General features: G+C 44.0%; 1 protein-coding gene and 1 long non-coding RNA gene across 2 annotated transcripts in view; one reads left to right on the top strand and one right to left on the bottom strand.

Annotated features, from left to right (window-relative positions):
• Adtrp (androgen dependent TFPI regulating protein) overlaps positions 1-27,725 on the top strand; it is a 155,383-nt gene that overhangs the window by 82,377 nt on the left and 45,281 nt on the right. The window contains exons 2-4 of the mRNA XM_071613980.1: positions 13,794-14,039; positions 23,566-23,700; positions 25,643-25,744. Of these exons, the coding sequence (XP_071470081.1) occupies positions 13,890-14,039; positions 23,566-23,700; positions 25,643-25,744 (387 nt within the window). The 5' untranslated portion in view covers positions 13,794-13,889. The remainder of the gene's footprint in view (positions 1-13,793; positions 14,040-23,565; positions 23,701-25,642; positions 25,745-27,725) is intronic.
• On the bottom strand, positions 28-13,474 carry LOC139706282 (uncharacterized). Its single transcript, XR_011707890.1, has 3 exons — positions 13,389-13,474; positions 13,163-13,248; positions 28-79 (listed from the first exon to the last, which is right to left on the bottom strand). It is a non-coding gene; the product is annotated as an uncharacterized lncRNA (long non-coding RNA).

Genomic DNA, 27,725 nt, shown 5'->3' with positions numbered 1-27,725 from the left:
ATAACCAGCTTCACTGCTGTGTCTGCAGCTCACAGTCTGTACAGCATCCTTCTCCTCGGCAGGCCGTGTGCAAAGAACTCTACTTTGGCAAAGATAAGAAAGAAGGGCTGTTTTTATTTTATCTAATATATTTTGGGTACTCATAAAACAAATTGAGATCACTTTGATTAGCCCAAAACACCATAAGCACTCTAGAGAGACCGGGGGGAGATGCTTAGTGAGCATCCGCAAGCCCTGACCAACCGAGGCATGTGTAGCCATTCCAGATGAATAATTAAAATGCAATAACACAGAATCCGAGGAAGGCAGAAAAAGCATGTGAGACCTTTTCGTAAACAAGTGATCTGTAAGGCTTCCTCCTCTTTTCGCACAGTTTCAGGATGGCGTTTTTTTTATTCACTGGGCAGTAAATGATTAACCAAAACAACTCTGCAGTGAACCATCGGGCAGTTTTTTTTTTAAACTTGTTTTTGTTTTTCAAGATAAGGGGATTTTTTTTTTATTAGCCCTGCGACCTGTTCCTTGTTTTTATGAAACACTACCCCATGTTTCCAGGCAGAAAAGCAAAATCTTGCGAAAGGTCATGTGATGTCATTTCAGCAATGTACAAATAAGAAGAGAACCAACTAACAAGCAATAAAGGATGTATCTGATAATGATCTCTGGCAGCATATCTTACTGCTGAATGTAAGTATATGTATTTGATTCTAGAAAGATTCCACTTTGAAAGTTGAGAGCTGCAAGTCCTTAATAAAAGCCATTTGTGTGTCAAGGGCTGGATTAATCTGAGGTGGATTTTGCAGGAAATCCAATCCTGCCCTCTGATAGGATCCACTTATCAGCATCCTCATTGAGTTCAAGTGTGGGCAGATGGAGGAGGAGGAGGCAGAGAAAGCCTTTTCCTCTCCCCAGGGAAGGGGGCTAATGCCTGAAAACACAGGAGAAGATCCCAAGGTCCACCCCTGAGCCTTGCAGGAGAATCTTACCTCTCTGCGGAGGCGTGGCCTGTCGCAAGCTGTGAAAGCTGAATTCGACTGGATCACAACTAGGAGTGATTTTTCTCCCCAGGGGATTTTTGATAATTTCCGGAGACTGTTTTGGTTGTCACACCAGGGGCCCCAGGGACACTTTATAAGTCAAGCAAATCAAAACAGTATAGCAAAAAGGCTCATAAAATTAAATGATCATCCGAACATTGACCTACAGAAGTCAGGTCAGGATCCCTGTGCAGGATAACTACAAGATTCAAATATAACACCGAGTCTCCTAAGACGATAGCCAACGTGTCCAGAATGTAATAAAAAAGCAGCTGTCATGTCAAGAATGAGGAAACATCACATTATTATGATTATTAGGTACCAGAGATGTAACCCAGGAATACTCTACCACTGAGTCACACCCTGGATCTTTTTATTTTATTTTGAGACAGGGTCTCACTTAATTGCTAAGGCTAGCCTTGAGATTGGGATCCTCCTGCCTCAGACTCCAGAGTTGCTAGGATTTCAGGCATGAGCCACCTTGCCCAGCTGAAAATAACATCTGGAATGAGAACAACAACAAAAAGGGCAATCAGTGAACACCACACAGATGAGTTGAATGCTAGACTTATCCGATGAAGACTTCAAGGCAGTTATTATACAACTAAAGCTCAATGAGCCATTATGAATCTCTTGAAACAATTGAAAAATGGAAAAGATCATTGAGGAAATAGAACTTATTAAAAAAAAGACCCAATGGGAATTATAGAACTTAAAAAATATAATGACAGAAATAAAAACTTCACCGTAGCAGGATAGAAACACAGAGCACAGAATCAAAGAATCAAATCAGAGAGAGAATAGACTAAAAAAACCCCCACACAACAACAGCAAGACAATGGAGGACTATGGAGAAAGAAAAAAAAGAGGGGAAAAAAATCATACCATTGGAGTCCCACAATAGAATAGAAAAAGAGTGAGGCTCAAAGAGTATTTCGGGGGAAAAAAAAGCATAATGACTAAAAACTCCCCACTGGTGAAAGACATAAACCTACAGATTTAAGAAACTGAAAAATGTTCAAATACGGCTAAGCACACCATACCTGAACTTCTGAAAACTAAAAACAAACTTCCGAAAGCAGCCCCCCCCAAGGACACCTTAACTGTAGGGGAGCACAGATGTAAATAGCTGCACACTTGTCACTTGAAACCATGGCCACCGAAAGGAAATGGCTCAGCCTACAGTGAGTGCTAGAAGAAGAACCTAGGACGAATCCTTTATCTTATGAAACTGTTCTTCAGAAGTCAAAGGTAAATGAAGACACTCTCAGGTGAAAGGAAACTAAAAGGTTGTGTTGCTAGCAGACCTACCCTTAAAAAAACAGCTAAAGATTCATAATGGGGTAGGGAGCAGGAGCATAGAAGGAGTTGACGAACTGTAGATAGGGCAGAGGAGTTGGAGGGGAAGGGAGGGGGTATGGGGTCAGAAATGATGGTGGAATGTGATGGTCATTATTATCCAAAGTACATGCATGAAGACACAAATTGGTGTGAATATACTTTGTATATAACGAGAGATATGAAAAATTGTGCTCTGAGAGCCAAGGCTATGGTATTTGAAAATAGGAAAAGTGAGAGAATTAACTTAGAAGTAAGGTGTCTATTTCCCTTGAAGTGGTCAAATTTTAGATCAGGGGAATGCAATAGGTTGTATATATGTTCACACTCAGAGCAACCACTAGGAGAATTATATGAGGTACAAAGACACTATAAATAACTCAAGATGGAATCCTAAAAAGTGTTCAAGTAGCACAAAGGAAGGTGAGACCAGAGATATAAGAAACATGAAGCAGTAGAACAGATAATTCAAAGACAGAGAATTAAACTATCAGCAGTTACCTTAAATACAAATAGTCTAAATATACCAATTATAAGGCAGATATTGGAACAGTGACTAACAAAACACAAAGAACATGTTTCAACTATATGCTGTACGCAAGAAATTCATTTTAATTTAAACAAAACAGATTGACAGTAAAAGTAATGAAAAATACCATATTTTACAGCATAACTGTAGTCACTGTATTAATGTATATTCACACGTGTCCCATGCATCCTAATCTTGCATCAAAGAGATTAAATAATAAATGATTTGTAATAGTACTGACACAATTAAAAAATGTTTCATATAATGGTACCTCCTTTTAGCAAACAAAAAAATTGTTAGAAAATCTGCAACAATTATGTGGTGAAATATCATACATATAAGCCTTGATTTTTAAAAAGAATGGCTTTGGTATATAACATGAAGTATAGTTTATTTGAACAAAGAAGCTTACTAGCAACAAAGAAGCACATCACATATCTAAAATGGTTAATCCACCAGGAAGACATAGCAATTCTAACATGTATGAACCAAACAACTAAGCCTCAAGAAACATACAGCAAAAACTAATAAAGCTAAAAGGAGAAATAGACTAATGCACAGTTATTATTTTTAGCGACTTCAACAACTTCTCCAACAAACAATAGAAGCATTAGGTAGAAAATCAACAAAGTGCCATTCATGTATATGACTATACATGAGTCATGTTTTTCTGTACAAACTGCTAAAACAAAACAGCCATAGCTTAACTGACTGTTGTCCTTATGATGAATGTCACACTAGAGTTTCAAAACCTTGGAACTGGAATGTGCTGATTGGCCAGTTTAGAATATTTTTGTAATTTTAATGATTAATTCTGGATATAAAAGTCTATTTTGAAATGTCTGAGTTACATTATGAGAAAAAAATTACACATTTCTGATTATCAGGATGTACAAAATGTGAAATCTGACAGTCTCAAAATGGTTTTTCTGGGCAGTTTCTCTTTAACAATTTCATCAGATCTCACATAATCAAGTGACTTCCAAACTAATTCAAACGAAAGAAGTTCACTTGAAAATTCTAGAACTTGGATACAAAAAAAAAAAAAGTATAATTCAAAAATAAGTGAAAGCACACAGGCCTGGCTGTTAAGAAATCTACATTCTGATGTTTGCCCTGCATTCATAGCTCTGTGACTTGGGGCAAGTTGCACAATCTCTCTGAGCTTTAATTTTCTCATCTGGAAGATGAAGAGGTTGAACTAACAGACTTCAACATTTTTTCCCCCTTTAATCTAAACTCTTTAAATAATGTGACTCAATGTCATGCCTGTAAACAGGAGGAATTCTTTGGCCTTTTTAAGGTAGCTTGAAACATACTGACAGAGAGCTCTGCTTCTCTGAGGGAGTCCAAGAAGATGGTCACACACTAAGTTCCTCTGTAAAAGCCAAGTGGGAGATTAAAAGGAAGGCAGGTGGGAACCGGTTTTCCTCATGCACGGGCAACGTGGTGGTTGAAGAGATATATATCCATCCATCCAGCAACAACTCAAAAAACAAGCCCCGGTTCACTTAGTTGGGTGGCTGGGAACCCACACATGTCCTCACCCAGCAGACTTCAGACAGAGGCCTTCACTGAAAGTTCTAGTTTTTAAAAAGCAGGGAAGTCACGGTGGCCTCTGAGAAAAACAAGTGCTCTTGAATGTGACAAAAATAACCCAAATAGGTTCATCATCTCATTCTTACTCAGTTCTCAGCCACTTCCAGCAAGGGGACCAGGGCTCCCAGGGAAGCCCCTCAACTCCACTGGAAGGAAGATCTTAGTCTCCGGGCACCTGGACTTCAGCGGGACCTCGTGCACACTTTTGGGGTGCTTCAGAAGGCAGTGAATGTGATATTAATTCAGAGATAGCTGGGGTTTAGGGAAATGCAGATGGAGCTGGGAGATGATAATCCGGAAACCCAAGAGACCCCCTAGGTATGCCTAAGAATAGCACAATGGCAGGATTGATTCACACAACATGAGATTCTTACTAACATGGGGAGTTTTGCCATGTGTGATGCGGAGGAACAGAGGTGTCTCAGACACCCCTGGAGGACAGCCCCTCATCTGAGAATTTAATGGTGAGACTGTTTACCCAAAGATGGACCCAGTTAAGTGAGCTCCTGAGGCTGTGGAGGAATAGACCATTCGAGAAGGTCTCTGCAGTTGAAGAGGGTGAGTGGGTATGGACTAGTCCTGCTGGCTTAGCTGGTCGTGAAGCTTAAGGTCATTGGGATGTATTGGTAGTTGTTTACTTAGTACAGTAGCTGGGAGGCTTCTGCCTTGTGTCAGAATGAAACTGCACTCCCTCAGACCTGTTCAGCATGACCTCCAGGACTCTGGGCCCCGACATCCCCATTTCCTTCTCAGCATTCACTTGTTACCTGTGGCCATCACCTTCCAGAACCTTCCACTGTGACTGGTTCTGTGGGTATGCAGGGGCGTGGCAGGGTATCTGTGTGGACTTGGGGCTTCCCTCCAGTCTCTTCAGAGGCCCTAGCTCAACTGTCCCTTAGCCCAGTTCATATGGCACCTTTGGGCAGCAAAATGATCACTCCTCTAAATTCCCCAAGCCTTACACATAAGGAAATTCACCCCTGTGTTATTCAGTTTACTGACACTATGACAAAATACCTGAGAAAATTAACTTAAAGGAGGAAAGTTTTATTTTGGCTCACACTTATAGATGTTTAAGTCCATTATCACTTGGCCACATTACTTTGACCTGTGGCTTGCACAGTATACCGTGGCAAGAGTGCATGGTGGAGGAAGGAGCCAGGGTTCCAACTTCCTTCTCAAGGGCATCCCCCCTACCCCAATGACCTTTTTTCCATAAGGTCCCACTTCCTACTTCTAAGTAGTGCCACAGGTTGGTGACCAAGACTTCAACACTGGCCATTGAGCCGTCCAAACCATAACCAGGCAAGATGGTTATCTGTGCTGGTAGCCAGGACTCCTATATTCAGGGAGATTACTTTAAACTTTATCTTCTCTTGCCTGGAGTCTGGAGTCTCCTATGGCCTACTCAATGCATTTATCTTGAACTCAATCTGCTACATATTTAAAATGACAGAGTAATGTGCAGGATAATTTAGATTCCATTAGTAGTTTATGCATACCTCTATTATAGTACTTATCACATCATGCTATAATTTTGTTTTATATACCTGTCTCACTACTTGACTGTGAGTTCTTCTAGGGCGTAGGCTCTCTGTGACTTAACTCCTCCTAGGATTCTGCCTCCTGCCTTGAATCCATCAGCTGGACACTCTGAACATAATAGTATTTTAATGAATCAGCCAGATTTGTCATACAGCCCAGTAGACAGGTATACCTAGTATTCATATATTCATTAAATTCAACAGATATTTTCATTTTAATTATTTATTTTTGAATTGATAAAAATCATGAACATCTCTGGTGTACAACATGATGTTCTGAAATATGCATATGTTGTCTAGTGGCTAAATGAAGATAACTAGCATATGCATTACTTCACACTCTTTTTTTTTTTTTTGTAGTGAGAACATTTAAAATCTACTCTCAGCAATTTCCCCCCCCCTTTTTTTTTGCAGTACTGGGGATTGATCTCTGGATGTGCTCTACCACTGAGCTACGTCTTCAGCCCTTTATGTTTATTTATTTATTTATTTTGAGAAAGGGTCTTGCTAAGTTGCTGAGACTGGCCTTGAACTTGTGATTCTCCTGCCTCACCCTCCTGAGTCACTGAGATTACAGGCAGGCACACCACCCTACTCTCAGCAATTTGCAAGCACTGAATACCCTGTTATTAGATATAAGTCCCAATGATGTAGAAGAGATCTCTTGCATTTATTCCTCCTTCTGTGCTGAAATGTCATATCCTTTCCCCTGTCCCCACTCCTAGCCCTTACTAACCACCTTTCTACTCTCGGCTTCTATGCATTTGGCTTTCATAGATTCCCTGTGTGAGAGAGCAGGCAGTATTTGTCTTTCCACCCCTAGCTTATTTCACATAACACAATGTCCTCCAAGTTCACCCGGACTGTTGCAAATGGCGGGATCCTTCTCCTTTTAAAAGCTGAGTAATAGTATTCCAGTATGTGTCCCATGTATACCACATTTTCCTCTATCCATTGATCCATCATTTAACACTTAGAATCTGATTCCATATCATACTATTGTAAGTAATGGTGCAATGAACTTGCAAGTGAAGCTGTATCGTCCACATTCTGCTTTCATTTCCTTTGGATACATACCCAGTAGTGGGAAATTCTGGATCATATAGTGGTTCCATTTTGAACTTTTTTTGGAGGAACCTCCCTACTGTTTACCGCCATGGCTGTATTAATTTACATTCATACCAGTTGTGTATTAGGGTTCCCTTTTCTCCACCTCCTCACCCAAATTTGCTTTCATTTATCTTTTTGATAATAGCCATCTGACAGGTGTAAAGTGACACTCTTTGTGGTTTTAACTTGCATTTTCCTGACGATTGATGATGGGAACGTCTCTTCTTGTTAGAGTCTGTAAACAAGTCAAAATAACACCTGGCATTTAGCCAGGGGAATGTTAGAGTTCGTAAACAAGTCTGGATGGTGCCTGGCAAAATGCCAGAGGGAGTGGTTTGAGAAGTAACAAAAGCGAGCCATTAAGTGTGGAGATTTCTTATTGGTTGACTGATGTATCTAGTTTATGCTAATTAGATAAGCTGTGTGGAATGTATAAATACTGCTCCTGTCCTGCAATAAACGGCTCCTACTCCTGCTGTATCAACGTACACAAGTTGCTCGTCACCCCCCTGATTATTTTGCTGCAGCCAGCAGGACTGCGGCAGATGGTGGCCCATACGGGGAGCCCCGGGACACTCGGGGGTAAGTGACGAAAAAAAGCTGCCCGTCCATAGATAGGACGGGAGCAATCTGCTCGTCCCTAGGCAGATAGGGCGAGAGGAAAAATGGCCATTTCGAGAAAATGGAAAAGATTGATACAGTATGTTTGTGTCTTGTTTTGTCTCAGTGTATTGTGTTGTCTTTATGATGAAAATATGGAAGGGGTGAGAAGTAAATTACTAAGGGAAGGAGGCACCCCAGTGAAACCAAGAATAGTTAGGGCATGTGTTGATGGAAGCCCAGGAACTCTAGTCAGAAAGAAAAAGAAAGTTCAGAAGAAGAAAGATTATCAGGAAAAAAGTTGCAGTAAAAGGCTATTTCTAAATACTTTTCGTTACCGGAGGGTGCGTGAAGCGGAGAGGCGGCTGCCAAGTGTGCAAGCCGGTCACAGCGCAGCAAGGATTTTCCAAGAGGCGGTGGCAACTGGCCCTTCCCCGCCTCCTGGCCGGGGAGCTGGCTCTTCCACTGCCGGGAGCCCAAATCTAGACCTGACCTGGAGGCACAGTCTCGCAGGCTCTTGCTCCCTGTGCCCAGTAGCAGTTTGAGTCCAGGACACTCCCCAGGGCCATCTGGGGCTGCCCAGGCGCTACAGCTGGCAGAAGATACTACTGGTGTCCCTGATGTTTGGTCATTTTCAATGCCAATAACTAAACTACAATGTTTCTCCCACACCTGGAAGCTGATGAGTAATGAGCACTATTAAGGCTTATTTCAAATGCAAAAAAACCTTGAGATAATGTACTAAATTGTTCAGAAGGTTGTTTTCTTAGTAGAATGCTACAGGATTTTCTTTAGCCATCCGGAGTTCCTGCCTTCATCACAGTGCCGGTAAAGACCAAGGTGGAAGAATTTCCAGTGTTGCTGAAAACCAGACGAAACTTCGGCTGAGAAACGGACGATACTTCGGAGCTGTTGCTGTTTCTGCTACTACAGCTTAGGCTAGCTGCCTGCAGAACTTACCTGGACTGTGATTTAAGCTAGCTGCCTGCAGAACTTACCTGGACTGTGAACTTACCTGGACTGTGAGTTAATCTATTGAGACACTGCTTTACCTGGACTGAGACAACAAACTGTAATCTACAACAAATTGTAACTCTTTGTATCTTTGCAAATGGTGTCATTGCTGATATAATTTTTCCAAGGGCTTCTTGCATGGAGCCATCAATTGGCTTGGTATTGTGGCATTTTGTATCCTCCCTTTCTGTTTGTAGCAGGTTATTTGTGGTGTTTGTGTAAAAACCACTATGGTCATTATTTAAATTAAACAAAAGGGGGAAATGTTAGAGTCTGTAAACAAGTCAAAATAACACCTGGCATTTAGCCAGGGGAATGTTAGAGTTCGTAAACAAGTCTGGATGGTGCCTGGCAAAATGCCAGAGGGAGTGGTTTGAGAAGTAACAAAAGCGAGCCATTAAGTGTGGAGATTCCTTATTGGTTGACTGATGTATCTAGTTTATGCTAATTAGATAAGCTGTGTGGAATGTATAAATACTGCTCCTGTCCTGCAATAAACGGCTCCTACTCCTGCTGTATCAACGTACACAAGTTGCTCGTCACCCCCCTGATTATTTTGCTGCAGCCAGCAGGACTGCAGCATCTTCTTATACCTGTTGTCCACTTTAGTCTTTTGGGGGGAAATGTCTATTCAGGTCCTTTGTACATTTTCAATTAGGTTATTATTTTCTTACTCAACAGATATTTATGAAGTATTTACTCTGAGCCCAGCACTCTGCTAAGCTCTGGGAATTCAAACAATAGCAAACAAGAAGAAAAAGACTTTCTAATCATCATACAACTTGCAGAGATTCATAGGCATTAAGGGGGGTCATTAAACACGGCTTGGTGGAGGAGAGGTTCAGGAAGGGTTACTAGAGAAAGATACTGCTGGGCTGCATTTTGGAGGATAATTCGGAGATAACCAGTCAAAAACTTGTTAAGAGAGGCCATCAGGAAAAGGAGACGGTAGGAGAAAAGGCACTGGGGTGTGTCCCCACCAAGTCTTGGGTGGGAGGCTCTGCCAATTTGACATCATAAGAAGATGACAAAAGATGAGATGGAGAAACTACCCAAGCCAGGTGTGTGTGTGTGTGTGTGTGTGTGTGTGTGTGTGTATGTGTGTGTGTGTGGCAGGTATTAAAAGTTTCCAAACTCATATATTATCCTGTTGGTGATGTTGATGTGGTAAAGCGACATAAGCCGAGGAAAAATGTAGCATTTTGGAAAAAATTACATCCTCCAACCTTGTGAAGTACAGAATTGAGGGATTAAACTAGATTTGGGAAAACCAATCAAGAGACAGTTGCTATGGTACTGGCAGGAGATGAAGACCTGGACCAGGGAAGGTATAGAAAGGGTGGGGAGAAGGGGACCCATTTGAGCCTGAACTTGCAGAATTTGGACTTGAGGAACAATAGAGAGAGAGCAGAGGAAAGCCTCTCAGGTCGATGATGGAGCCTTCATACAAAATAGAGCAACGGACAAGAAAGGCCAGGTTTGGGGAAAGGAAACAAGTCCTCTTTAGACACCTTGAGTTTGAGGTGTGTCTTCCTCATTCGGGGGATGTCCAATGGCAGGGAGTTGAAGATATATTTGAACTCGGAGGAGCTTAGGCAGAGCAGATGTGATCTTGAGGAATAGATTCTGTGACAATAAAAATGGTGGTTGAGTATGCATCACCACAAGAACAGGAGGGCACCAGCTCTGTGGGAAACACCACCCAGAGGAGCTGGCGAAGAGGAGTCACCAAGGGGACAAGGAGGCCAGAGGATGTGGGCTGGGTTGGGAGAGCCAGCACTGAGCGTGGCTCCCAGAGGGCTGGCTCCCTGCACCCCCGTCACCCCACCTCTGAATCTGCTGTTCCTTCCAATGATCCCTGTGTTGGCCCTTCACAGAAGTTTCCATAATTGTGAATTAACAGCTGGTCTTGCTCTTGTTTAACATCTGCCTCCCATGCTGGAATAGAAACTCTATGAGGTCAGGGATTGCCTCTCTCTTAGTCCTCAGGAACTCCCTACCACCTAGCAAGTCTCCTGCAAATAGTAATTGCTCAACAAATACTTGGGACATTAAGCAAGGGTGCTCCAATTTCCTAAAGAGTAGAGAGTAGACTGTCATGTCTACTAATCAAGTTACATGTGTATTATTCAAATAAAAGTATGAAATATGGCTGTTTATATTTTTAATATTTCTTGTGTAAGAATATCAAATTTCTGCTATATTTGTCTTTTCACTTTAAGTCCGAGAATAATTCTCTCCATTTCTCAATTTTAGCCTTTTAGATTACTGAAGAAAGGAGAAAGACAGTCAAGGAGCACACTTATTATGTGTTCATAATACCGTATAGGCTAATTGGTGATATTCATTTTTCTCCCAAGCTCCACCTGGTTTTATGGTAGGGGACAGATAGCCAAACTACTCCATAAAAATGTACCTGGATATTCATTCTGGGATACAAACTATGTTGTGAATATGGTCATAATCCAGAGACACCTTTTTTTGTGTAACTAGGGATTAAACCCAGGGTGCCTGACCACTGAGCCACATCACCAGCCCTGTTTTCTACTTTATTTAGAAACAGGGTCTGCTAAGTTGCTTAGGGCCTTGCTAAGTTGCTAAGTCTAGCTTTGAACTTGAGACCGTCTTGTCTCAGCCTCCCAAGCTGCTGGGATTACAGGCATGTGCCATTGCTCCTGGCCAATCTCTCTTTTGGGCAACACTTTTGTGGAAAGTTTTATAAGTAGATGCAGATATTGAGTTTAGAAGTCATGTGGTTTTTATATACAAATCCTCATACGCATATATTATTTTACTATTAATTAAAATGCTAACAATTAATTGGATTCTAATGTCAAACCCTGAATCTCTTGCAAATCAAATTAAATAATCACATCAATATTTATGAGAGTTCTCCTCTGTGGGCATCGAGGCAAGAACAAGGAAAAAATAAAAAGGTCTTGCAGTAAAAAGACCTAGATTTTGACAAACCTATTTCAGAGATGGGGGTTTTTATCCATCTTTTTCCCATCTTTCCCTCAATCTTTACCCATCTGCAGAATTATACTTGAGATTTTTTTTTTTTTTATAAAGGCATGAAATCTCCAAAGCTACAACAACGTCTAAAATGGAGACGCCCCTGGAGACATAGCATGAGAGCTCATAGGTGCACCAAGTTTCAAAACACTTCTGATCCTTTTCTGAGAGAATTTTTCTGATGGGAAGAAAAAGGCCCTCAGCAGAGAGGGGGAGACTATTGGAAAGAGGGGTTGGGGGCCTGCAGAGGAGACCTGAGAATTCTTGGTTCCAGGTCCACTGGTTACAGGACAGACAGCTCTGCCTCTTAACTTGTTGTCAGACACACAATTTTGGCAGCCAGGGTTTTCTTTTCCTCATTAGTACTGCCCAGAACGTGGGCGGTTCTATTCTGGGCAGTACTAACCTCATAGTGGATTTTAAGGTGTTGAATGGGTTCCCATGTAAAGCCTTGGAATGATTCCTGGCAAACAGTTAAATGCTATTAAAGTATTAGCTGCCATTTATCATTTTACTAATTTTAGACCAGGCCATGGAGTTTTGTACAGAGTGATATGTCACCCAAGTCCTGGATCCCTCTCTCTTGGGGGAATGATTTGCCGTTAGAATCTGAAATTCATGTGTTGAAATCCTAACCCTCAAGGTGATGGTATTAGGATGTGGAGGGTGGGGATGGGGGGAGGTGATTGGGCCCCAAGAGCTCAACTTTCACAAATGGGATTCTTGACCTGATAAGAGAGGACCTAGGGAACTTGTCTCCCCACCCCAGCCCCCACCTTTATGCAAGGACAAGGTGAGAAGATGGCCATCTCTGAACCAGAAAGTGGGCCCCCAGCAGATACCGGATCTTCCAGCATCTCCGCCTTTATCCTCTGGCCTCTAGATCTGTGAAAGATAAATCCCTGCTGTTTCTCAGCCACCCAAGTTGTGGTGTCTGGTTGTAGCAGCCCCCACAGACTGGCACATGGTTACAATGCAGACCCTCGGGGGCTGGCTCAGATGTACTCTCCTCCCATCAATAGCTCCTGATGTGTGAAGTCCAATGACTCTCAGTCCTCGGGCTTGGTTCTGTATTTGTTTGGCTGTCCAGGACCCCCCTGTGGTTCTTGGGAGCCCTGGTGAAATCAGCAATAGCACGGACAGCAGACTTACATAACTACATTGGGAGCTTTTCTCTGAGGAATTTGCTCAACCCTCTTAGTCGGTTGCCCAGGGAGACAAGCTGGTGATGTCACAAGGCTTGGCACTTCCAGTGGTCCCTCAGTTCCCTGCTACTGGGCTGAGGCAGGTCCACCGCTGTGTTCTACCCAGCCCAACCATGTCTCATCCCCTCCAGGGCAGTGCAGAGACCCTTGCCCTTCCCAGGCACTACTCACCCTTAGGTATGTTGGGGGTCCGGTGCTGCTGGCCTCTTGGCACAGGAACGCCCAGGTGCAAGGAGTGCCTGCCTACTCTTGGTTACCTAGATTAAAGATAAACTAAAACAAAACAAAACCAACGGAAAACCAAAACAAAAGAAACCCTCCAGGGTTCCCTGAGGGATCAAAGGTTGGCAATCTCAGAAGCCAGATTGCAAGGATCCTTCCTTCCTTTCCTCCTTACCTTGATTCTTGCCCTCCACATACCCAGTCTCCACCTCCTGGTTTATCAACCTGCTTCTCTCAAAGAGATACTATTGCAACTTCCTGTTCTTTCCAAATGAAGAGAGAGTTGGGCCAGGAGAGGGTTTTATTAGCTGAAGCTGTCGGTGTTTCATAATAAGGTTGTTTAAACCTGCACCACCACTGCTCCAGGGCCCCAGCTAAATGGTGCAAAGGGCAGCTCTGGCCCCTTGCCCTCCTCCAAGGCTAATAGGTTGAAACAAATGCAAATCCGCAGATTATCATTATGTAAACAGGATTCTGAAAAACAGCACTAATCCTTTCTCCCAAGTTTATCAGGACAACAGCTTAAGAGAGAAGCCAAGCCAGAGGTAGAACTCTCAACCCCCAGGGGTGTGTCTTACAGCTCTCCCGACTGCCTAGAGGCTGATCTGTGACTCACAGAAGGACACTACAAAGAAGTGACCTGAGGTATTCAGTGCCCTGGCCAGAGGAAGCTGGGATGAGGACCTGTACGTGCATATACCACTTCCTTGTTTTGAACTGGTACATTTTCCTCAATTACTACATCCCACGACATGGAAATGAACAGAAGGAATATAAAATATTTCAAGATGGTGCCCAGTGGAAGTACTTGACTCTTCTTAATCTGGTAAGTCCACATGGTCCTATCAGGGACCAATGCACGTGCCGTGTCAGTGCTTCACCCCATACCTCCTTTGGATTTTTATTAAATACAAAACTCCATTTTTGTTTATGTTCTTCATTGGTGGTGAATTTTGTCTTTTTCTATTACCTAACAGTTTTGTTTTGTTTTGTTCTTTTCCTGAGAATTCTACTTTGGAAGTTATCTATAGCTACATTTTTTTTTTGGACTGGCTAATTGTTACGTGTTCTTTTGCAAAGAATCTCATCTTGGAACCCCAGTGGGGAACCAGACTAATGGTTTCCCCATGGGATTGACTACAAATACAGGAGGGATTTTGAACCTTGGTTGGGAAAGTCTGTGGAGAGAAGGCAGAGTGGCGTCTGTTGTGTAGGAAGTGTGGTTTCCATTGGAGGAATAATGCCATTTTATAGCACACACAGACTAACAGATTTATCTAAGAAAAGCAAACACATTTTGCCATGCTCAGCTCCCACTTCAACTTTTTATAGGCTCAAACTCCACCTTAAAGGACAAATCACTCAACCCAATAGCAAACACACATTTTCAACTAGTTAAAAACCTTCTTGTCTTCCTAACCTGGCTGACCACACACTGATGAATGAAGTGTGAATGAACAGGAGAAAAAAAAAAACTTAAAAAAAAAAAAAGTATTTTGGGAATCTGTTAAAAAAAAGTCTTGGAAATTAAAAACTAAAAAGGGAACATCTTTGGGAGGAAGAAAACTAATGTATGAGGGTTTTGTCTAAAATATAGGGTGCTGTGTAAACATCTGATTTTAAAAACTGGGTGTAATATGCTAATCCTTTGGAATTATAATCCTCTTGACAGAGGGTGTGTGTGGTCAGAAATAGTGACATTGAAATCCTCCTGAGATGGAAAAGTCGGAGTTCAAGTTGAGGAGGCCTCTGGGTGCTGCCTCCTCCCTCTCTGGCCATTTGCTACCTCTTGATTCTGGCCAGAAAAATTTGAGGTCCAAACACAGCTTGTTTTGGTGACTGCTTGTTTTAATCCTATAATTTTGTGGAAAAAGAAAAAGAAAGCAGAAAACAAAATGAAATTGCCTTTTCAGGACTAAAAGAGTGCTATCGTGTTTTAAAAATGCTGTGAAGATTTGTATTGGCTTTATATTAAAAAGGGGGGAGGAGAGAAAGAGAGAGAGAGAGAGAGAGAGAGAAGAGAGAGTCAGTCTGTAGCCAAGATTGACGCTCTAATCAAATCCAAATTCCAGTATGGATGTTCTGTCTCACATAAGGGTGGCTAAGAATAGATGTATCACCTACTCCCATGGACCAGCTCCCCGACTTCCTAGTTCTGAGTTCCCTTACATACCAAAGAACCTTCACTCTCTTCAATTACCACCAGTGGGAAAACACTTTCATCAACAATACCCTCGTATCTCAGTGTTAATCCCATGTTTACCTCCCTGTTCTATCAGCCACCAAATCCCACTGGTGGGATTTTTTTGCTAGGTCTGTCCTTCTCCCCGAGTCGCCCTGCCTCTCCTATTCCAGGCTCTTATTACTTTGGACCTGGAAGGCCACATCAGCTCTTTTCTGTCCTCCCTGTTCAGTCCCTCCACCCACCACTCAGATTCCATGAATCTTCCCGAAGCTGTTTTTCATTTTGTTTTGAGGATCTCCTTTTCCCCCATTTCTGTTAGTGCATTGCAATTAGACGTAATACACTGTCGGATTCATTATGACACATTCATGCATGCACATCACTCAATCAATCTCATTCCCCAGGACCTTCCTTCCTTGCTCCCTCCCCCTGATCTGCATGTTCTACTCTTCGACTATTGCTGTTTTCTAACTAGTGTGTTGTAATTCCGTACACCAGCAGGATCCGTGGTGGGAGGTCTGTCCGTGGGCACAGCATCACTTGGTTGATCTCACTCCTGTACTTCTCCTTCCTCTACCTCTCCTCTCTCCTTCCTGGGCTCTGTTGGTCTCCCTTCTATTTTTGTGAGATACTTTTTTATTCCTTTTTTCCCCCTAGCTTTCACATATGAGAGAAAACATTTGACCCTCGACTTTCTGAGTCACTTAGCATGATGTTCTTTAATTCTATCCGTTTACCAGAAGATGACATCCTCTCAGTTTTCTTTATGGTTGAGTAAAATTCCATTGTGGACATATGCCACATTTTATGGGTCCCTTCGTCTGTAGGCAGCTCCCCTACGCTGGTTCCGTAACTTGGCTATTGTGAATTGCGCTGCTATAAACATTGGTATGCATGGATCACTCTAGTATGTGAGTTTGGCTTCCTTTGGATAAATACCAAGAGTAGGACAGCTGGGCCATATGGTGGTGCCATCCTAGTCTGTACACGACTCTCCAAACTGCTTTCCAATGTGGTTATACTAATTTGGTGTCCCACCAACAGTGTATATGAGTAGACCTTTTCCCGCATCCTCACCAGCATTCACTGTTCTTTGTATTCTCGATGATTGCCATTCTAACTGGAATGAGATGAAATCTCAGTATAGTTTTGATTTGCATTTCCCTGATTGCTAAGGATGTTGGCCATTTTTTGTTTCATATATTTATTGGTCATCTGGATTCCTTCTTTTGAGAAATGTCTTTTGATATCATCTGCCCATTTATTGTCAGGTTATTCATAAGCTCTATTTAAGTTGTGGTCTGCTGCTCAAGACACTTCTGTGGCTCCCTTTTGTTTTATGGAACCAATCCCCAAACTCCTGGTTTAGTCATTCACCTGTTGGTGCAACCTTCAGATCTCTCTCTCCCCAGGAAGGTTGAGTTCTTTTGCCAGAAGGCCTGGGTCAAACCCATTTTGGTCCATGGGCTGGACCCTCCTTATCTGCTTGTATTCTCGTTATCTCTCCAACACTTGGCTTCCTTCTTAGACCTCCTGAAATCCTACATTCTTTCTTAAAATCTTTGTGGAACAACTCCAGCCCGAATTCCTTTTTCCTTTCCTGATTTTTTAGAGCGTCTCTCAGTCTGTGCTTACTTACCTATAGTATCACTTTTGAATTCCTTCCGAAGTTGAAACATTGGACCTCCAAAATTTCTAGCTCTTGAGGTCTCATGAGCTGGTTAATGACTGTGGGTTCTTACCGATTTATTTGTGTTAACTAATGATCGATTCGTTGATGATCGCATTGATCATTCATGGAATCGATCATTAGTTAACACAAATAAATCAGTCCCATAGTTTGCCATAACACCTGTGTATTTATTTTAGCTCAGCTTGGTGAAGTTAGTATCCCACCCATGTTACTGGGGGAGTTCATACCCCTCCTCTGGAATACCTGCCACTTCACATTGGCTGAGTCCTGCTTACACCTCCTTTTGAAAAGCCAAGCCCATCTTAGTGCCAGTCTGCATTCTGACCACTTCCCCACTTCCCCCCTGAAACTATTCCAGGAATCCAAAGAGAATAGGGATGGGAGTTCCTCCAGGGTTGGTGGCCCTGGTGGAGAGCCATTGAAGGGGAAGGGTAAAGGAAGGAGAGGAGGGGAGGTGTGACTCTCTGCCTATTGAGGGTGTGAACTGACCCCAGGGCAGAGGCAGCTGATTCGGCCTTTGGAGGGAGAGGTAGTGTAGTCAGGTGGTTAGTCGTGAGCTCTGGGCCTGTCTCTCTGAGATGTCATCTTGGTTCCATCACTGACTATCTCTGTCACCTTGGTCTAGGTACTTCTTTGTAATTTCCACAAATTTCACAGAAATGAAAGTAGTACTTAACCACAGTGTGGCCGCCAGGGATGCATGAGCTGATAGGTGACAAGCAGACAGAATGGCCACAGCCCAGTGTGAGCAGACGGAGAGAAGGTGGGAAGGGGGTGGTGAGCTTCCAGCCATCTGTCTTTCACAGACAGTGCAGCTCAGAGGGTGATTCCAAGGAAAATCAGTTTCCTCACTCAACCCCATGTTGGTGTGTGGCGGAGCTGGGCAAGGGTCACCCACCACCCTCAAAGCTCCCATTTCCCCCGGCTGCATGCTCTGTCGCCCCAGCTGGAGGAAGACCTCTGTTGAGCTGCTGTGGTTGCCCTCAGGCTCTGGGGTTCTTGGAGAGATATGGTTTGCAGGTTCAAGCAGAGAGCAGCCAGTCCTGCTGAATGGGGGAACCCCAGATGTGGATGTCCCTGATCTGCTTGGGTTGGCTTCGTCCATCCAATGCCTGAGTCCTACACGAATGTTGCAACCCTCCCCTCCATTCCCACTTTCATTCAAGGACTGTCCTTGACCAGCTGGTGGGTGCTGGGCTGGGGGATGTTTGGCCACAAAGACTTGCTGTACAGAGTTCATGGGGCTGGTTGGTGGTTCCTCTTTTTAAAAATAAACTTCCTTCAGAAGCGTTGCTAGAGGTGGTGCCACATAACTAACTGCATCTCCAGGGAGATTCTGGCTGGGTCTCTCCCTCCTATCTCCTTCCACCCCTTCAACAACAGACACGGGACCTTTCCCGCCCCTCTCTGCAAAGCTTCCATCCCAAGATATTCTACTGTGATCCAACTGTTGCTATCAGCCATGCCACACTGGCTGTGCACGCTCCCCCCACCTATCCCATAATATTCTTCATCCCAATTTATTTGTCATTATTCAAAATAGTGTTCCACATACTTGTGTCCTCTATCTTATCCTTTTATCTCAATTTCTTACTGAAGCTAAATGCGTATGAATGACGACTGAAACAGAATGTTACATGTCTACACCCATGGACTTGGCCAAGTTTCCCTTCCATCCACCTGCCCCAAATGCCACCCCACCCACCACTGAGAGAGAGAATATTCATCACAGTTCATCCTGATTGCTCTTTTATTCTGGGATATTCATTTATTGAAGGGCTTGCATCATTTTGAAGGAGAGGAATAAAAAAGTCCCAGCCCAGCTGAGTCAGACACAGAACCTTGAGCCCGGGCTGGGATCACTCAACTTTTGAGGGCAGAGAACTTGTGGAATCTCCCTCTCTGGAAATTATTATTATTTTTTTTAATGGAAGAAATTCTCATTTCCTGGGGTGGTTTAGCAGGGCTCTGGCTATAAGGCGAGGAAATAAACTTGATGACTTAGGCTGAGTTTCCATGGCTTTAAGATTTCTGTGGACCTGTGAAGACACAGGAATGTGAAAAGTAAAGACCTCTTAACTACGGCTTCGTAAACTGCATTAGTTATGAAAAATGTAAATCCAGCTCTGTCACGGGTGGTTAAGTTCGTCAGTTAGCAACAGAAACCAAAGAAAGCTCACAAATTTAGAACATCTTAGAAAGAGGTATAGAGCTCTCCATGGGAGCAGAGTTATGGAAGATCCAGTAGAAAAAGAAGATCAGAGACAGAAGTTTCCAAACAGCAAGAACAAGAGAGGACCACGTGCCATCTGCTATCTCAGGCAGCCCAAATAGGGCATCATCTGTATCAACAAGGGATATCTGGGAGGGAATTTCTCAATTCCCATTGAGAAATGGGAATGACTGTCACTTGGTTGCAAGATTCTTCAAAGAAGACCAGTTGTTGCTACCATGTTAATGCTATTACATGGTGAGGGCTGCCATAGCATCCACCGCAGACCAGCGGCTGACCCAGCCCCATTTTATTCCCCCACTTCTGGAAGCTGCAGGCTGAGATCAAGAGGGTAGGAGTGGATTCTCCAGGCTTGCAAATACCATCTTCTCCCTGGGCTCCTCCCTCTGTGTCTGGGTCATGATGTCTTCTTGTAAGGACACCAGTCCTGTTGGAGTAGGGCATTGAGCCCATTTTAACTCAATTACCTCTCTAAAGATCCTACCTCCAAATGCAGTTATATTTGGAATTATGGGACTTGAGATCTTCAGCATTGGACTCAACTGACCTCATGACAACTAGCATTTTCTCCCCAGGTTGCACTTTCTAGGCCTGTTTTACAAACATTAGATGATATTGTCCTTGAAGAATGAGCAAGCCGTGGCTGTTTGGATGAGTTGATTCAAAACTGTCCTCAATGTCCCCTACCGCATGCGGCCCCTTAGAGCTCAGGGCTCACCCTCCTGGTCCTCCAGCTCTGGTGGTGGCTCCTGCCTGTGACTTTCTCTTGGCAATACCGTCCTGCTTCCTCCTGGGCCCTGATGTGGGGACTCCCCAGATATCCCTTGTTGATACAGATGATGCCCTGTCCCGTCAGTGTGAGCTGGGGGCCGAGGGGGGAGGTGACTGGCAGTTTGCAGTGGGGAGCCAACTTTTACTGATGGAGGAACCCCGGAGGAGCCGAGTAATGTGCTTTCTTCCCTCATCCGATTTCCACGTTTTGTAACTGGGGAAAACGAGAGAGAGGTTCAGCTTGATCACAATGACTCTAGGAAGCTCTGTCTGGAGGAGAGTAGGTCTCATGGACTTCACATGCTGGGTAGAGGCAGCCTCTTCCCCCAAGGGGAAGTCCTGGCAGAGCCTCAACCAGTGCAGGACGTTAAACATTGGAGTCCTTGTCTCCAGGTCCCAGGGCCCAGGTCTGCTCCTCCTAACTCAAGCAGCTGCCTGTTACGGCCTGAGCAGCTGCAGGTGAACCCAGGGGAGAGGTGAGAGCTACCTGGGTCGTGGGAGCCGCGGCAGGGAGGCAACTTCTTCTGACATCCTGGGCAAAGGCCTGCCCGGCCAAATTCCCCAGCCCTGAGGGGATGATGTGAAAAACACCCACAAGGTGACAAGAACTGGGGTGGCAGCCCCTGCATGGAATTTATAGCCATTGCCAACCTTCCCGATATATGCTCTTCCAGTGGGAAGCTCCCTTTTCCTTAGGGACCATGGGGCCTTGTCCAGTCCTGGTTTTCTACCACTCGCTCACTCTATGCCACCTGCCTGGCCTATTGCCCCCCTCCTGTCCCTTAGATGAGGATGCTCTCCCCTCTTCCACCCCCACCTCTTTAGCAGTCTCATGGCACCTGGAGGCTTTGACTACCTTGATGTCCTTGGCCGCATCTCTCTGGAGACCCCGGGTATGAATCTCTGCACAGAAGTCCCTCTAGGCAGGTGGTTCTCACCCTCAGCTACGGAGGACTAGAGTCACCTGGGAGGAGTTGAAGATACCCTGAAGCCCAGGCTGTACCCCCAGACCCACTAAAGTAGAATCTCTAGGGAGAGTCATCGGTGTAAAAGTCTTTTTTGATTTTTAATTGACCCACCTCCTACAGTGCTTTAGTGAACTGTTTTAGAAATCCACTATATATATAGAAATCTGGTTCATGTATGTATATGAACCAGACTCTGAAGCCATGAGCCTTTAGGCAAGTTTGTTCATCTCTCTCTGTGCCCCAGTTTCCCCATCTGTAAAATGGTCCTGAGGAGATTAATAATAGCACTTACTTTATGAGGTTGTGCAGTTATAAAGCTTAGTTATGTCTGGCACGAGACATGTAAGGACTCAAGTCAGCTGCTGGAGTTTTGAGTAATTAGAAAGATTTCTGAGTGATGAATTTATGTCTGATCTAGGGGTTTTAAAACTTAAGCTTAATTTCTTCAGTCTATACCCAAAGGACTTAAAAACAGCATACTACAGGGACACAGCCACATCAATGTTTATAGCAGCACAATTCACAATAGCTAAACCGTGGAACCAACCTAGATGCCCTTCAGTAGATGAATGGATAAAGAAAATGTGGCATATATACACAATGGAGTATTACTCAGCAATAAATAAGAATAAAATCATGGCATTTGCAGGTAAATGGATGGAGTTGGAGAAGATAATGCTAAGTGAAGTTAGCCAATCCCAAAAAACAAATGCCGAATGTCTTCTCTGATATAAGGAGGCTGATTCATAGTGGGGTTGGGAGGGGGAGCATGGGAAGATCAGATGAATTCTAGCTAGAATAAAGGGGGCAAGAGTGTAAAAAAGATGGTGGAATGAGATGGATATCATTACCCCAAGTCCATGTATGAAGACATGAATGGTGTGAATATACTTTGTAGACAACCAGAGATGTGAAAAATCATGCTCTATATGTGTAATATGAATTCTAATGCATTCTGCTGTCATATATAACAAATTAGAATAAAAGTTAAGGAAAAAAACACTTCAGCTTACATAAGGAAATCCTGGAGAGCCTATTAAAACAACTTCTTGACACCCTTTTCCAGAGATTCAGACCCCATAGTCCAGGGTAGGGACGTGTCCTGCCTTTCTAAAAAGCTCCCAGGTGATGGGGTACTCAGGTCTGAGGGCCCAGCAGGGAGGGAACAGAGACTGAATCCACCCCGTTTCCTCCCCTGCCACCCCTTGGCCCAGGGAGTGGCGTGAGGACAACTCTGCAAGATCTCTCCTAGAGTCTGGACCCCAGAGACCAGGCCCCATGGCCAACGTGATGAATCGCTGGCCCGGCTCCCGGCTCCAGAGCTTGCCGTCTCCTCCCTAAGAGCAAGGGCCTCACTCCCTGGGTGTAGCCTCCAGAGCTTCCAAAGATTAGGACAGATTCCACCAGGAGCCCAGCGCAGTACTGGCCCAGACTCTGTGTAGTGGTGACCCGACCACGCCACAGGCCTTAAATTAGACGTCCCCAGATTGTGAGCCACACTGAGAATGGGCAAGGTTTGCCTTCCGTTTCACATTGCAGGTTGAACATCGAAATCCAAAAGAACCTGACATTTGTAATGCTCCCAAATCCAACACAAGGACACAAGCGAAAATTTCACAGTGAGAAACTTGGTTTCATGTACAAAATTATTAAAAAATATGATAAAAAAATCACTTTTGTTTTTTTTTTGTAAAAGGGATATATGAAATATAAATGAGTTTTGTGCATAAACTTGGGTCTCATCCCTAAGATATCTTATTCTAAAATAAAAAAAAAAAAATTTCCCAATCTGAAATACTTCTGGTCTCAAGCATTTTGGATAAGGGACACTCCACTGAGCTTCCCTGAGAGGGATTCAGCTTCTCTTTGGCCTTGCCTCAGGGGCCTCACCAGGGCCCAGGGCTTTCTGGCTCCTTCCTTGGATTTAAACCACTCGCTAGGCCAGAGGGTCTCAGAGGAAGGAATCACACCGGCTCCTCCCTGAGCTAAGCAAGCCGCCATCTTGGGTATCTTCCTCAGGCTGGCGGGGAGCTCCAACCCGGTGCTCTTGACCCTGATCCTGGCTTTCCCAGTGAGATTTCAGCCCTGGGCCCTTTTCTTAGTTTTTCTTCCCAGGAAGACACCTGAGGCCCGTCTGTCCTACCTGGCTCTTTGTCCTGCCTTGCTCTCTTTGTTTGGCTCTTCCCACTCTGGTACCGCCAAGGTGTCTCCTTTTAAGCTGACTTTTAATTTTGCTTCCATTTTAACTCAAGCCCGTTACACGAAATACTGTACCCATCACCATCCCCTAAGTGAATGAATTTCCTCCATCAGGTTTAGAGAGCAAGGTCAGGGTCCAATGAGCTGGAAGCCCAGCCCTTGAATTGGCTCTTAACCAAAGCAGCCCAACAGCCCCCTCCTCCTCAGGTCCACATTGCTCCCAGAGGGATGCAGTTTTACATCCGTGAAGAAGGTATTAATTAAAGCAAATGGAAATGCCCTCATTTGTTGTAATGAATTTAGTTCTTGCAGGCCTTTTTCTTTGGGGTCGCCTGCCTGGATGATGTGCTAAAAAGAATCAAAGGAAGAAGAAACATCAGGTTCATAACTGCCTTCAGAGATCTACTGTTCACCACGTTGGCTTTCCCTGTGTCCACAGTAAGTTACCAGGACGTAGATCTCGTGGAATAGACACGTACAGGTGGACAGACTCTTCTGGGCAGCCAGGCTGTTCCGGAACCTATTATAGAAAACCACAGCCACTGCCTTTGCAAAAACATTCTGTCTGAGGGCTGTACCACACTGCCCAGGGTCATCAGGAAATAGGACACTTTACTGATCAGATTTATCGTTAGTTTTTGAATCTTTGTGAAAACTCAATGCAAGGTCCTCATCGCTGTCCAATGGGGAAGTTCGAAGGACCTTCCTTAATCAAAATAGTCGGTCCTTCATATCTGTGGGTTTTAATCCATGAATTTAGCCAACCATGGGTCAACACTATTTTGGGGGAAAAAAACACACAATTAAATGCAAATTTTAAAACAATACACTGTAACAAGTCTTTACATTATATTGGATATAAGTAATCAAGAGGGATTAAAAGTGCACCGGAGGATATGTGCAGGTTATATGCATATACTGGGCATTTTGTATGAGAGTATGGAGCATCCATGGGTTTTGGTATCCTTGGAGGGTTCTTGGAATTAACCCATCAGGAATACTGAAGCCGACGGTGCCACTGAGACAACTTTATTTCCATCCAGGTCATGAGACTGGAAAGCCCTGGGGAGGAAGGTGACTTGCTTTCCCTGTTGTACAGCTTCTTTTTCACTTGGTACAATAAAAGCCTGTGTTACTTCTACAAGTGGAAAAATTACCTAATTAAAATAATTTTTAAAATAAAAGAGATGAGACTTTCAGAGTTGGCACATGGAAAAGACGATCTAAGAGAAAGACAAGCCTGGTGTAGGGCACACAGTAGGTGCTTTGTTCTTCTTGCTGAATGAACAGACATCAGGAAAAGGCAGACGTGAAAGGGTCAAGTAAGCTAGTTCGCTGACACCATCCACATTTCTATGGCCTTGTGGCCTGTTCATTGCTAGAATGAAACAAACCGGTTCAGCCTGCTGGCTGGCCAGTGGGGCCTAGGATTAGAAATGACCCACCTTCCTCCACCTTCCATTGTCCTCCTTCCTGTGGCACCCTGACTTCAAAACCAAATGCAAAACAAAACTCTGCAAACAAGAATGAGTTCTCAGGTGACAGAGCCAACACCAGCACTCCAGGTTCACTGGGCTGAATACCCCCACGTGCACCCCGTAAAGTCTCGTAAAGATCAAGTTTTAAAAATCAACAGTGAGATCTGGGTTTTTTTTGTTGTTGTTGTTTTGTTTTTTTAAGGCTTATAAATTAAGCCTATGCAATTTCAGAAGATGGGAAGATCAGAAGATGAACGGTTCTCCCACACCCCCATCCCAGTTCAGCATGGACTGTAACACAGAGGACAGATGCTTGGACAAGGCCATAGATGGAGATCAGGGCAAGGAAGAGATCTAACTCTCAGCAAGCTCGCTTCTGAGTTACCCAAGAGTTGGTCAGTCAGTTTTAAGGGGTAGGCAAGAGTGTGTAAGCATCAAGCCATTCCAGGTGCAAGCTGAGAGGAAAAAGAAGTCGTTGGTTAAAGTGCTCGTAGTCTATGCATCTAGTTTTTTTGTTTGTTTTATTTTTAGTACTGGGGATCTAATCCACTGAGCCACATCCCCAGCCCATTTTCTATTTTATTTTGAGACAGGGTCTCACTAAGTTGTGTGTGCCACCATGCCCAGCCTGTGTATCTAGCTTATCCCAGTCTTCTCTGCCGGCCTTGATAACAGGTAATGGATTTGCTAACTAACGAGCACATGGAGGCGTCCGCGGGGAGCTCAAATATCGCATTTCTCCCATAAGCCTTTTTTTCCTTTGGTTTGACATTCCTATAATGTATATATGAGGTATCTTTAAGACTGGTATCTATTTTTATTTCGCTGTTTCCTTGATTATCTTAGAAAACTTTGATGAAAAGCAAACCTAATGATATTTTTTTTTTCTGTTTTATTTCCAGTTTGTATTTTTGGTATTCTGGACCATCTTTCTCTATGACCGAGAGCTCGTTTACCCCAAGATCCTAGACGAAATCTTTCCGATATGGATGAATCACGCAATGGTGAGTGAGGGGACGTCAAGTGACCGGTGGAAGGTCAGTGACCCGTGCCCTGAACACTCCCAAGTGCTTATTCATGAGCTTCTCTCAACCCCCAACATCCAATCGCTCCTCCCTCCCTACCCTGTCACTAGAGGTCATGAGATGAACAAAAACTGCCACTGGTGTTGCAGAGCTCACTGAGAGCAGAGGAGATGGCCGGACAAGACTCTGTCATGTCACTTAGGAAGTCATCAAAAAGCCATGTCGCCCAAAGGGCAGGTCACCTTCTGGTTCAGCCTCAGTCCTGAAAAAGAAGCAACTTCCACATGTAACATGTGGTAACATGTGATGCAATTCCTGGCTGGGCGTGGAATAAAGCAAGATTTAAACAAAACCCGCCCCCACCCACTGCAGCCACAGGACACCCGCGCAGCTCGGCCGCGACTCCTAGCTTGCCTTCCCTCAAGACTCTGCGTCACACATGGATTCTTCTTTGCATACTTCTCTGAATACATTTCTATTTGGTTTTTCATTCCCTTGTGTGTTTTTGAGGGGCTACATAGTGAACAGAACATGGCCTGGGATATACAGGCCACCGTAGCCTGAAGGCCACTAACAGTGACGACCCCCAAAGCAGGCCTGGCACAGAGTTGTCCAGGTCACTGTTGGGGCACTGAGCTCGAGTCTTTGATGCTAAGTGCATGAGGTCCTCGTTCGAAAACCTAATTCGTCTTCTCAATACTTGCAGATGTATTTCCATGTCCGTCAGGAGGTGATCAGGAGGTTTCAGAGTCTGGGAAGCACATGGCATTTAAAAATCAGAGGAAGCCAGGCACCGCGGCCCATGCCTAGAATCTCTCAGTGGCTTGGGAGGGTCTCAAGTTCAAAGCCAGCCTCAGCAACTGAGCGAGGCCCAAAGCAATTGAGCAAAACCCTGTCTCAAAATGAAAAGTCAAAAGAGCTGGGGATGTGGCTCAGTGACTAAGAGCCCCTGGGTTCAACCCCTGGTAGAAACAAACAAACAAACAAATAAAAATCAGAGGGAAATCTCAAGGGAGGAGCATAGCAAGGGCCACATCCATGCAGAACTCCTCCTGCCCCTCAGCCTTCCATTGTCTTCAAACTCACATCATGACCAACCTGGAAAGCAGCTCAGTCCTCTCACAATGCTGCCCATGTGGGTACCTCCCAGAAAAAAAGTCTCACCTTCATTTCAAATATTTTGCTCCGTGAACTTTTACAGATGAATATACACCGGTTCTAATCTAATTTAGAGTTCAAGACCCAGAGCTATGTATTAAATAAGCTCTACCTCTCAGAAATCCCCTCCTACCAGCTACTTCCTGTCGTTTGCATTCTCCATTAGTGTTAATCTGAGACACCTATCAGGGGAATCTTCCTGTTCTTTCTTTCTTTCTTTTTTTTTTTTTTTTTTGGTTAATGACACATTACACTATACAAAGTAAGTTCTTCATCGATGAGCTCATTTAATTCATACAACCTTCTTTTGATAACTAGCATAATCTTGATTTTTATAAATGAAAAAAATTAGCTAAGAGAGGGCAAGTGACCTGCCTGGGGTCATCAAGCTCATCCATGGTATACAGCTAGGATTGTTATCTGAGGACAGATTGACTCTGTGTGGCCTCTGGTTAAAGGTAAGTCCACACTTTGTGGTTTTGATCCAGTTTCCCAATTTACCAGGCAACCCAAAGGATGCCAATTGCTTGGTTAATTAATACAGCAAAGTGAGAATTCTCACTTAAAAAATGTCCAGGATCCCCATCTGTATACTTATAAGCAAAAACTGAGAAAGCAAAGTGATTTGAAACAATTGGCTGAGCTGGAAGTTGTAAAAAGAATAAAGAGGCAGAATCTTGCGTGTGCCTTCTATTTAGGGCCAAACCCATATATCACACACGGCGGCGTCTTGCGGTGTGAGCTCACCCAGTCGCTTTCTTACTCTGACGGCAAGGTCCCTCCCTATTGGGAGCTCCATTTT

The sequence above is a fragment of the Marmota flaviventris genome, chromosome 6 (genome assembly GCF_047511675.1).
Source record: "Marmota flaviventris isolate mMarFla1 chromosome 6, mMarFla1.hap1, whole genome shotgun sequence".
NCBI lineage: Eukaryota > Metazoa > Chordata > Mammalia > Rodentia > Sciuridae > Marmota > Marmota flaviventris.
This window is presented reverse-complemented; position numbering and strand designations above follow the sequence as displayed.